This window comes from Drosophila biarmipes, unplaced genomic scaffold, assembly GCF_025231255.1.
Source record: "Drosophila biarmipes strain raj3 unplaced genomic scaffold, RU_DBia_V1.1 ptg000019l, whole genome shotgun sequence".
NCBI classification, from domain to species: domain Eukaryota; kingdom Metazoa; phylum Arthropoda; class Insecta; order Diptera; family Drosophilidae; genus Drosophila; species Drosophila biarmipes.
Genome location: NW_026114537.1, coordinates 1,027,782 through 1,041,218, shown reverse-complemented (window position 1 = coordinate 1,041,218; position 13,437 = coordinate 1,027,782). Strand labels below are relative to the sequence as shown.

Sequence of the window (13,437 nt, the reverse complement as noted above, 5' to 3'; positions counted from 1 at the left end):
TTGAGCGTGTGCCTTAGCCATAAAAGCCTTCGAGTTTATGTCTTTAATGTTAAGCAATTGTTTTGGCTTTGCTCCACAGATTGGGCAAGACTGACAAGACTTGGTGCCTGTCAATATGTTTTAGACTTTACCATCTATTATTGTCATGCGAATCTGGGCATCCAAATTTTCAATTTCTTTTAATATAAGAGAGGTAGTTTCCTTAATTGAATTCATTCATTCATCTTCAATGGGCCGCAAGTCCTAACAGATTTCGGATCTTATTGAGCCAAAAAATTTGTTACGTTTCATTTGTCAATTTCAATGTGGCAATTCTAGTAGCGAGCAGTGTACTGCCAATTGAAGGACTATTCGTTCGCTTTTTTATGAAGCTGTGGCAGCATGTAAGGGAGATAAGTTGTTATTCTCCTCTGAAAGTTCCGCGGCTAATTTTCTTTTCAGACGAGGACCAGCGCATTCGTAATCATATTTTGGCCGACTCACTTTATTTGCCAATGCATAATGACCAGTGATTTCTATGAACAAGCTTTTCCCAAGCCTTTTTGCGTGCTTTTCCTTAAATCTTTTTAGAGTAGAATTACATTTAGGCAAGTGTTTATTTAAATACTTGACACTTTTTCCTTAATCGACTTAATGGTTTCGTTATCTAAATGTTTTTGTGCGATCACTTTCAATATGTGCTGTTGTACGGCGTCTCCTGAGCGATTGTTCTTGCTCCAAATGTCAACCCACTCAGCACGACTTTTCGAAAACGTGTGGATTCGGACAAAAAGGGTTAGTTTCACACACTTTGCACACTTTGATTAATAGTTTCAGGTTTAAAACTTTTTGCAACACGTTGCCATGCAAAAGTGCTGATACACGAAGCTCGTTCTAAAAATACACATAAACAAAAAACGGTACAATTGGACAAAAACACATAACAACGACACAAACATTGGTAAACTTTAGTTATGTTAAACTAAACCTGGGCAAGCGTTTTCCATATTTATTCATTTAACTTTTTCGTAAACATTTGCCACAACAAACGATCAAAATCGCACAATTTTTCGCGCCAATTTAATACAAAACAGGAGGTACATAATTAGCTGACTTTAACAGCTCGCCAGCAGAACAGTGTTACTCCATATGTTAAAGTTACATCTTTTTTTTCTGTCTAGGGTGCTTGAAAATTAAAAATAAAAAGAAATGTTAAGATACAAAAAAAAACGAAAATTGATTTTCGTTGATAAATAACTTTGGCTCAAGACACTGTGTTTTATGTCAAAAGTTCAGGAAACCCAAGGGCTATACATCTTAAAATAAAATTCACATCCGTTTTGAGGCATCAGAAAAAAAGCTAAAAAAAAAGGTTTTTTTCACAAAATTATGTTGGGCCATAATTTTTAAACGGTGGTAATTAGACTAATCAAGTTACGGGTGTACAAGTTATATCTATTTATATGTTTTAGACATTTTTTCTGTAAAACTGATAGTTTTCGTTAAAAACGCTGAATAAGATTACATTTTCACAAGGTTTAAAAGAATAAAACCTTTGGAGCACACTTGCGTCCTTTTGACCGATATATCGCACGAAAGATTGTTGTTATATCGGTGTTTTAGTGATGGAACGACCAAGAAACGAGAACGGCATTAACATTTTTAGGAACACGAAATTAAAATAACAAAGTCTAAATGAAAAGAAAAAGCAAAATATAAATGGTGGAAGAACCATTTTAGTTATCGTAGTTCAAATTCGAATTATAAAACGGAAATAAAATGTATTAACCAAAAAAAAAATATAAAAAGCATTTGTTGCTTGCGACAACATTTTTTTAACAAAAATCATTTTTAAATAGCAAAACAATTAAATTAGTTTTCGGGATATACTTTCCTCACGTCTTTCAATATAAATGAAAACCGGTCAAGCTTAAGCTTTGTAGCCCGTCGTCGCCACAAAAATTTGTCAAAATTCTCGTCCAACTTGGCTTTGTGAACCCCCCCACGAGTCAAATTGCGCCGCATCGACCGCCAGGAAGATATTTTGGGTATGAGCACTGGTAACCGAATCCATAAATTGTTCCGAGTGGTTGACGGTCTTGTGAATATATTCTTCGGTTTCCAAACCAATATACCCCTTCTAGCAATCTGTATGAATTTCGATCCCTGGTTTAACGTGTTTTTTTCTTAAGGATAACAGGGTGTCCTTGTCCCTTTTATTGTCGAGACAGATTTCATATCTATAATTCAAACAAAATCCACGAACCTTTAACAACGCGACCTCTTTCGAACTTCCGTCTGCCTATTTTACATTTGTCTATTTCTACAACTTTGCCTAGACCTCCAAAAGGGCCCTCAAAATCTGTATCCAAAGCTGCCATACAAACATCGCCGCAAAAAGAAAATCTGTCTGCCACAGTTTCTGAGGGCAAACGTGAAAGAATTTCAAAAGCAATAGGTTATAATGATGCATAATGCTGGCGATATATGACATGTTTCCAGCCACGTGTTCTCCGCAAAACTCTTTAACGCATCTAAATTCCCCGCATAATGATTTCTGATCTAACAACATCATGCTCTGCTTATGTTTATGGCAATAGTGGTCTTGGGGTATTAACCCGACATCCCGCAGCTATTGCAAAGTCTTAAAACGTGCTGTTAGCCTGCAACTGCTGAGTTAAACAGCTGTTATTTTAACAGTGGTTAAGTTAACATTTCCATAGTTTGCATCAACATTTCGCATTTTTGTATACTAGTAAAAAACATGGATAACCATGGAAATAAAAAATACAATAAATGCGTGTGATAGGGCCTACGGAAATTGGAAACGCTATAAAACATATAATCACATGACTATTTTTTTATTTATTTTTATTTTTTTTTGTGTCTCTTTTGTTCACTTGTTTGTTGTTGCAAATTTTGCTGATAAGCACTGTTTTTGGTGATTTTGGATCGCCGTAGCTGCACGTCTTTACTCAATGAGGTCTGGAGTGAAACTGATATTATCTTATAATATTGGGAGTATACATTTTAATATTTTTAAGAATTTCGAATTCAATTTATTAAAATTATTGATTTTTTTTTATAACTGCAAGGGTATACAAACTTCGGCTTGCCGAAGCTAACTTCCTTTCTTGTTGACATATAACCTTCTCAGCTTGGAAATAACATTTTTTAATTAGTTCTGAATTTTGAATTAAATTTTATTAAAATCGGACGACTATATCTTATAGCTGTATATCATATAGGCGTATTGATTGTAGAACTGTATTGATTATTTCTTATAAAAAAAAAGACTTTTGGGAAAGTTTCAGCCCCATAGCTTCAAAACTGAGAGACTAGTTTGCGTGCAAACGGGCAGACAGACTGACAGACGGACGGACATGGCTAGGTCGACTCGTCTAGTGACGCTGATAAAGACTATATACACTTTATGGGGTCGGAATCGTCTTCTTCACTGCGTTGCAAACTTCTGACTGAAATCATTATACCCTCTGCAAGGGTATAAAAATTATATCTTCGGTGTTTTTTAACCTATAACCTCCTACGCTTGGAAATAGCATTTTTTATTTGGTTTTAAGTTTCAAATTAAATTTTATTAAGATCGGACGACTATATTTTATAGCTGTCATAGGAACGATCGGATAATTGGTGGGAAATAATATGAAACAAATTATAGCTTTGGTGCTTTTTAGCTATAACCTTCTTAGCTTGGAAATACAACTTTTATTTAGTTCATATAGCTGTCATACGAACAATCGGGAAATTAGAGGGAAAATAATATGAAAAAATTATTTACTAAAGTTGATTATTTCTAGTAGCTGCAAGGGTATACAAACAATAATATCTTTTGAATTTCCAAAATGGTTGAAGACAGCCAAAGTACTTCCTATTCCCAAAACAAAAGGTGAATACCGACTTTCATATTTATCTAAAGCAATTGAGCGACACAAATTAATTTGTATCTTCACGATAATTCACTGTGGAATATACCACAACATGGCCTTCCAAAAAACCGTATTGTATGACAGCCATTTTAAAAATCTCAGAGGATATTCACATGAAAACTGATTATACGAGGTGTGTTCAAAAAGTAAGGTGACTTTGTATTTTCAAGAAAAACTATTAATTTATTTATCAATATTAATGTTGTCCCCTTCAAAGTAATCCCCCTCAGATACAATACACTTATGCCAACGGTTTTTCCAATCCTCAAAGCACTTCCCATAAGCACTTTTCGGTATAGCCTTGAGCTCTTCCAGCGATGCAATCTTTATCTCTTCAATCATTGCAAATCTCCGTCCTTTCATAGGTCTCTTTAGTTTTGGGAAAAAGAAAAAATCACATGGGGCCAAATCCGGTGAATATGGTGGCTGAGGCATTATTGTGGTGTTGTTTTTGGCCAAAAAATCTCTCACAAGCAAAGATGAGTGAGCAGGGGCATTATCGTGATGCAAAAGCGATCAATTTTTTTTTCACAAGTCTGGACGTTTCTTTCGTATTGCTTCTTGCAAACGGCGCAAAACTTCCAGATAATACTGTTTATTGACCGTACGACCATATGGTAAGAACTCCTGATGCACCACGCCATGGTATTCGAAGAATACAGTGATCAAAACTTTGACATTTGATCGAACTTGGCGTGCTTTTTTCGGTCTTGGCTCACCTGGGCTCTTCTATTGTGATGATTGGGCTTTGGTTTCGATATCATAACCATATACCCATGATTCGTCACCAGTTATGACCCTTTTGAGTAAATCTGGGTCGTCGTTGACGTCATCCAACAGCTCTTGAGCGATGCTCATGCGACGGTTCTTTTGGTCAAAATTCAGCAATTTTGGAATAAACTTCGCTGAATACACGACTCATGCCCAAAAAGTTTGAAAAAATTTCATGGCACGAGCCAAGCGATATACCGACATCTTCAGCAACTTCTCTGATAGTGATTCGACGATTTTCCAAAACAATTTTCTTCACTGCTTGAACGTTTTCATCAGTTGTTGACGAGCTTGGACGTCCAGATCGAGGCTCGTCATTGGCATCTTCCCGGCCATCTTGGAAGAGTTTGTACCACTTGTAAACATTTTTTTTACTCAGAACAGTTTCATCGTATGCCACTGTCAACATTTCAAGTGTTTCGGAGCACTTAATTTTATTTTTTACACAAAATTTGATGCAAATCCTTTGATCCATATTTTTCGAAAGCAAAAAATTGCTGAGCACGCAAAACAACTTGTTACCTTTACGCCTCTCACAACTAAACAAAAAAGGGGATTCAATTGAAACTTGGTACAGATGTGAGGGAAGAGTGTACCAACATAACAAAACAAAAAAATCGATAATCGAAAATATGTTGTCCGCGAAATTTGAAAAGTCACCTTACTTTTTGAACACACCTCGTGGGTAACATTTCTTACACTGCTGGACTATAGGTAAGGCTTTTGTAACTGTTGATAATTTTATTCTTTATTATTCTGTATTATAGTTTCTATAATTTAGTTTTGTATTTACAAATTCTTAGATATGTATATTCACAACTTTATTTTCGTTTTCCAATCCAATGCTTAATATTTTGGCTACTCCAGACACCTTGATAAGGTCAACGCGATAACTGAAAACCTTCAACATCTTTTATTAAGTACCTATCATTCCTCAAAACTTTATCTATAACATAAGGACCCTTGTGTTTAGGGATTAGCTTTCTTGCGACTCCTACTGAGCTATCAAAATTTTTTACCATGATATAGTCTCCTACTTTGTACTCCGAAGTCTTTGTTCTTTTTTCATTATATCTCGTTTCGTTGTCTTTTTGTAATTTTCTTTGCGCTTCTGAACCATCTTTTCTAATTTTGTCTAAATCTCTAACATCACTCAATTCATCAATAACTATTCCTTTCTGCTCGATTCCAAACAACATTTTACTTGGCATTTGTGCTATGCTTCTTTGCTTCGTGTTGTTCAATGAAAACTCAACATCTTCCACAACTGTGTCCCAATGCATTTTCTCTTCTGGATCTGCTAACTTAGCTATCGTTGGTCCCACAATTCTATCAATCATTTCTACTTGTCCATTGGCTTGAGGTGACCCAGTCGCAATTTTGACATGTTTAGTCGCAATTTTGACATGTTTAATATTACATTCATCCATAAATTTTCCAAAATCTTCCGACGTAAAACAGCTTCCCCTATCCGAAACTATACAAGTTGGTCTGCTGTAAGACCTAAAGTAATCTTTCAATGCTATAATAACTTCTTTTGTGTTTGTCGTTTTTGTTGCATATAGCCTAACATATTTAGTAAATGCGTCTATAACCACAAAGATATGTTTCTTTGCTCTTCCATTATCAACCAGTTCATAATGATCAATATTTATAATTTCGAATGGCACATTTCCTTTTGGTATACTGTGCAACAGTCCTTCCCCTTTCCCAGACTTTGGCGAATATGCTACACATCTTATACAATTTTCAATATGTCTAACCACTTTCTCCTTCATATTTGAAAAACCAATACGTCCTAACAATTGCATACATAAGTTTATCTCTTCCTAAATAACCTAATTCATTGTGATATTTGTATAATATCTTTTCCTCCATTTCTTCTGGAACACAAAATAACAGCTTTTCATTATTCGACTTTCTATATATAACTCCATTCCTCATCTCAAACATTTTATCTTCCTCATTTTCTAACTTTTTTTTAACATCTTTTAATTTTTCATCTATTGCTTGACAAATAATTAAATTATCTTCAAAGCTATTTTTAACTCAACGCGTCAACGTGTTGCATAAGTTTTCCCGATTTATGGACTAATTCAAAGTCATACTCTAGCAATTCTAATGCCCACCGTGCAAAACGGGGGTTTTACTCAATTCTATTTAACGTTAAATTCTAAATCCAGTTCAAAACTATGATACTTTGCTTCGTCTTTTTTTGTTGCTTTTGAAAAATAAAATATAGTATGAAGCTTTTTATCCTCTTTTCTTTGCAGCAAAACTGACCCAAAACCTTGTGCGCTGGCGTCTGTATGCAATTCTACCTCGTCCTTGTATCTTTATCCTTTTTTAACAATTCATATAGAGGTTTAGCGATTATAGAAAAATCTTTAATGAACCTTCTAAAATACGAACACAACCCCAGAGAGCTTCTAATATTGTGTACTTTGTCTGGAACGGGAAAATCTTCTATTCCTTTATCGTTAGCCTTTATTCCTTTGCTAGTTACCAAAAATCCTAAGTATTGTACATTTGCTTGTAGAAACTCACACTTGTCCATTCTAGTTTGTTCCTTGATCGATCAAAAACTTCTCTTTACTCGCAATCATGATATCGTCCATGTATATAACTACCCTACCGGTAATCTACACATAGCCGTAAGTCGCCTGACTTCTTTTTAACTAATACTATTGGAGATGCACACTCAAATTCACTCGGCCTTGTAATACCTTCACTTAAGTATTCGTCTAATATCACCTGTAATTTTTCTTTCTCTCTGTAAGCTAAACGTCTTGGCGAACAACTGAATGGTTTTGAATCCTCTAATCTTAACTTCATTTCGCATCTAACCTCCGGTACCTTTGGCCTTTCTTTATTTACATAACAACTCTCTACCATCCTAACAAACTGACACCTAACATTATAATTCACATTATCACAAACTTTGTGTTCTACACTTTCATCCGTTAAATTTATATTAAATAATTCCTTTTCCACTAGATTTATTTCCGGCTCAATATAATTTTTATTTATAACTTCTTCTTCATCTCTGATTTTACTAAAAATTTCTTTATTTGTTTCCCTGCTGTCCCTAGTTTCATGATTAACATATCTAAAAATTGTATTTTTATTCCTAACATTACTAACAAGATCACCAATTATTTGCTTTTCATCACTAACTATCTGATTTTCATCACTAACGTCATCGCTAACTATCTGCTTTTCATCACTAACTTCATAGCTAACTATCTGCTTTTCATCACTAACTTCAGAAGGATTTTCAATATTCTCAACTGTAACCATTTTCAAAGTGTCAATGTTTAAATTTAGATTACAAGCATCCATAAAATCTCGTCCCAAGATTACATCATGTCTCATAGATTCATTTGCCACAATAACTAAATTAAAATGTACTTTATTAAAATTTTTTATAACGTAACATAACTTTTTTCCATAAGTTTTTAGGTAACTTTTGTTTAAACCATAATATGAACTTAAAACTGGTAATTTCGAAATGTCTTTTGGCACTTTGGATATTTTAATAAATGAAATTGGGCTTTCTGTATCTATCAGGCATTCTGCAATTAACCTGGTATTAGAATCGTTTGTTTTTGTTTTTCAAGCATTTCGCAACAAAGTGTCCCATCTCTCCGAACGCATAGCACGATCCTTTCTCCCCCTTTGACTTCTTGCACTCATACGCCCAATGCCCTTTGGCATTGCAATTGAAACAACGAGTCTCCTTGCTGTCCTTGGGATCCGTTGATGTCGTCGGCCTGTCAACTCCATATAGCTTTGGCATGCTTACATCCGCAAACGCCATCTTTATGTGCCCAACATCCACAAAGCATTGAATATACGCCTGATTGCGTAGCCCTTGATTGGGGAGACCTTCGATGATGCAGCTCAACATTTCATCTGCATCAATATTAATGCCCTGAGCAATATTAACTTATCGTCGACATAACTCCCGAAACATTCGCTTTGTTTCCATTTGCGCCCTTCGAAATTGCGTCGTATCTCCAACTTCGATGATTTTCCCATAAACGTTGAGATCAGCTCTGCCATAAGGTCATCCAACGGTAGCAACACGCGGTCTGCATCTGCGTGCAGCCACTCACAAGCTTTTCCCTTTATTTTGCTCAGCACTAGCATATTTACAAATTTTCCGCTTATTCCGTAAATGGTCGCGATTTTTTGCACTTGAGTAGTCCATTTGCGGGCACACGACTCGCAGGAAAACTCACTCAACACCTGGGTTGCCATGCCCAACGAGACGTCGATGCTCTCGTTAAAATATTCCACAACCGCTTTACGTTCGCAGCTTTTTGCGTTTCTAGTCTTGTCTCCAGCCTGGTTGTGCATGTCGTCTTCTGCGTAATTGTCGTTCCTTCCACCGTCTTCGTTTTGTTCGCCGCCTTTTTCGTTGCTCCGTTTGCCTCTAATTCTGAGAATGCTGCCAGCCACTTCGTCACTCGCTTCACCATCTTCGCCGTTAGTTTCGCCGTCTTCTTCATTGTAATTCCCAATGACGCCGTCTTCGTCGATACTTTTGTCGCCGTCTTCTTCGTCGTAGCTCTAAATGCCGCCGTCTTTGCCGTTACTTTTGTCTCCGTCTTCGCCATTACTTCTGCCGCCGTCTTCTTTCTGGAAAATTCCGCCGCCGTCTTCGAAAATTTCGTCGCTGCTGTCATTGCCCTTACTTTTATCGCCGTCTTCATCTCCTTTTTGTTTCGCCATTTCATTAAAATTTCCACGAACTCTCTTTGGTACTTTATTTAACCGTAAGATCAATTCCTTTTTCGTTCCGGTTGTTGATAGCTTCAACACACTCAACAACCTTTTTAATTGTTCGATTGAAGCGTTATTTAATTCCATTTTAATTTGACTTTACTTTAATTAATTGGCTCGGGATCGGCCCACTTCTGATTTTGTAGGGGTATAATGTATTCCCCTGAAGTTAAACACCAACATTTATTTACAACTTTTTATTTAACAACTTCGTCTGGTCAGGATCATGGTCGGCGCTCAACTGCTCTCGCTCTCAGCTCACGATCCGCATCAACCCCCGATTTACTGAGAGAGTGTGAGAGCGATGAGATTAAGAGAGAGAGTTAGAGAACAGTGAGCGGCATCGTACAACAACAACAACTTATTCTTATAACTTACACGAATGATCTAGAAGGAATACAATAAGAATACATACATACATACTATATAATAACCTTGGAATTGTGTTCAACAGTACCACTTCGTTGTCCGACCACATTAGTTATATAGTTGGTAAGACGTATTGTCAACTACGGAAAATAAAACTGATCCAGAATGTTTTACCAGCCCATGGTAAAATGGTATTAGCAAAGTCGATCATATTCCCGTTCTTATTATTCTGAGTTAAAATATTTGGAAAATTACTCAATAAGTAGGTATAAATTAACCGTAGCAAACAACAACATAGCAAGATTTATGGTTAATATTAAGCCATACGATTCCGTTTCGAGTCATGCTAAATAAATTTTTTTGGGAAGACTTTTTCACATTAGTCGAATTTAGAAACCTTATTCTCCTTCACAGAATAGTCACGACCAAGAAACCGAATTATTTTTTTTCTTCCTCAACTTTGTACATTTAATACGAACTAATAAAAACTAATAAAACTCCTTGCGCGAAAATTTACAGTTTCGGTACAGTATGTCTGTCGTGTCATTTCTCAATTTACATGCTCAGGGCTCATTGGATAGAATGATTCTAGTAAAGTTTGCTGATCATATTTCGTCCATAGCAAATAAAGCTAAGGATACACTTGGTTTATTAAAAGGTGGTTAAAAAAAAAAAGACTCCGTCTGGAGCTACTCCCTTAACTATATGATATCATATAGTTAAGGGAGTATGGATTATAGTGGTCCGATTTTTATAAAATTAAATTGGAAATTCAAAACTAATTAAAAAATTGTATTTCCAAGTGTTGGAGGTTATATGTTAAACAACACCAAATATACGAGTTTTTCATATTATTTTTAAACCCTTGCAGAGGGTAAATTGATTTCAGTCAGAAGTTTGCAACGCAGTGAAGAAGTCGTTTCCGTCCCCATAAAGTATATATATTGATCTGCGTCAAAAGACGAGTCGATCTAGCCATTTTAATTTTTGCCCGATATGGGAGCTATAAGATATAGTTGTCCGATCCAGCTGGTTCCGACTTATATACTACCTGCAATAGAAAGAAGACTTTTGGGAAAGTTTCAGCCCGATAGCTTTAAAACTGAGAGACTAGTTTGCGTAGAAACGGACGGACGGACAGACGGACATGGCTAGAGCGACTCGTCTTGTGACGCTGATCAAGAATATATATACTTTATGGGGAAACGTCTCCTTCACTGCGTTGCAAACTTCTGACTGAAATCATTATACCCTCTGCAAGAGTATAAAAATTATATCTTCGGTGTTTTTCAACTTATAACCTCCTACGCTTGGAAATAACATTTGGTTTTGAATTTCGAGCTAAATTTTATCAAAATCGGACTACTATATCATATAGCTGTCATAGGAACGATCGGATAATTAATGGGAAATAATGTGAAACAAATTATAGCTTTGGGGCTTTTTGACATATTGTCTTATAATATTGGGAATATAAATTTTTATATTTTTAAGAATTTCGATTTCAATAAAAACTTCGGCTTGCCGAAGTTAACTTCCTTTCTTGTTTTTACACAAATTTTCAGATTATTCCAATTATAATTTTTGGTCAGTTAGCAGGCGTTAGCGTGGACGTAGCAAACTTTTTTTAAGCCAACCGATAGTTATTGACGAAACAAATACATTTCAGCTAACATTTATTTTTCTAACATGTAAAGTGTAAGAGCTGGAGTTTTAGGTGTTTAAATGGGAGTGACAAAATTTTTGTAAATTAATCGATTCGTATTGATAAGAACAATGCACTTCAGTTACAAATTTGTAGCAGATAAACTTTTTTAGCTACAGTTTTGGAGGGTTTGTGGGCGGGGTTAGGCATGTTAGTGTTACAAACCTGCGCTACGAGTAACGGATAAAAAAAAGGTTAGAGTACCCATTTTATATTAAAACACAATGCGTCGTGTAAAACTATAATGCAAAGTTATGGCTCTTGCCACTTATTTTTCTGGCAAATATTGAGATACTATATTATTCAATGAATTGTTTATAATTTTTTTTTTTTGAAATTTAAACCCATAATATATGATTCATTTACTTACCCTTGCCAAATCCATGGATGTCGGTTCGGAAGTTGTCCTTGCCTTTTTGCCCGTCTACCAATTGTCCAAGGCCATCCACATACCGGTCACCCTGCTCATTACCATCGTAGGTTTTATCCGACAGATCCACCTCCATGCCGCGTTGCACGCCCTTTGGAATGCTGTAAGACACGATGCCGTCTGAAACGGTTGCAAAGAAAAAGGCCGTAGTGATAATTCGTGAATTACTCAGGTAAAATAAGATAGATCTACAAACACCAAAACACGATTTTAAAGCGCTACCTGCGATTTCGAGATATGGTAATGTGGGCGCCAGACAAATTAAAGCGTTATTGGCGCAACAAACTGTTTAAATTGTGCGCTGCAACACATTTTAACTTATTAATATAATATATATACATTTTTGAAAATGAAAGTCAACTAAGTGCTTTCTTTAATTTAAGATGTTTTACGCTTATCCACATTTTAAGAGAGTCCTTTTAAAGTTTTTTTTTTTTAAAGGTTTTATAACATTAATTCTGGTTCCGTTTCCCGAAGGTAGCGTGATGATATCCCCCACAAATTTTTTTAAACACATAAACTTTTTTTTAGGTGTGTTGTCCAGGGATTCCGAGGAACTGGACATATGTTTACGAAAAGCGATGAAACACGTTAAAAACAAATTGATATAGAAAAACTGTATTTAAAAATAAAAATAACTGTAATTCAACAGAAAAATTAAATAATCCAATTTAAATAAAATTAAGCAAAATGTAAATAAAAATAACTTCTTTTAAATTCAATATTTCATGTGAAATATTTCCAAGTTCATTGGGATAATTTAGAATTTCCAAAGTGATTTCACTTGGAACAATGAAATGAATGAAAACATTGCAAGGGATTTCACAAAGGAAAACTCGTTGGAAAAAATTAAGTATTTCCGAAGTGATTTTACTTGGGACGTTTCACTTATAAGAAACACGTAGAATCCGGAGTGACTTCGAAAAAGTTTCCTTTGCATATCCACTTGTGAAAAAGCGGACAAGCGTAACTTGTTTTTGGAACTGAAGTGTAGGCCCAACGTGGAAGAGTGCCGACAACATCGATCGTGCAACAAAGAGAGGCAGATTTTCGGAGATTTTCTTATCTTTTTGTGTCTTATAATTTGCCTAACCTCGGCGATAGGACCTTCGGCCGGTCCCTTTTTTTTCGTCTCTCCGTTATGTTCAGAAAGAAACCAAAAGAAGAAGAAGACCATGTGCATTATTTTTGAGTTATTAAAAGAGAAGGAGCAGGCTGTTTAATTGTGCGCTGCGCAACGTTTGTTTGTTTTTTTAATAAACTTATATTTTTTACGTGCTATTTTAAGTGCAAGATGTTGTCCGTTTATGTAAGTTCAAAGTACGTCTGGTTTTAAGATTTTTTTATAGGTTTTACTACATAACCAGAAAATTCTGGTTCCGCTGCGCAACGTTTGTTTGTTTTTTTAATAAACTTATATTTTTTACGTGCTATTTTAAGTGCAAGAT

At 35.5% G+C, this 13,437-nt stretch overlaps 1 protein-coding gene across 4 annotated transcripts in view; it reads right to left on the bottom strand.

Moving 5' to 3' along the window:
• LOC108024892 (uncharacterized) overlaps positions 1–13,437 on the bottom strand; it is a 219,850-nt gene that overhangs the window by 41,396 nt on the left and 165,017 nt on the right. For all 4 annotated transcript variants that reach the window (XM_050890300.1, XM_050890298.1, XM_044091590.2 and 1 more), the window contains one exon: positions 11,930–12,109. In XM_050890300.1, coding sequence (XP_050746257.1) covers positions 11,930–12,109 — 180 coding nt within the window. The remainder of the gene's footprint in view (positions 1–11,929; positions 12,110–13,437) is intronic.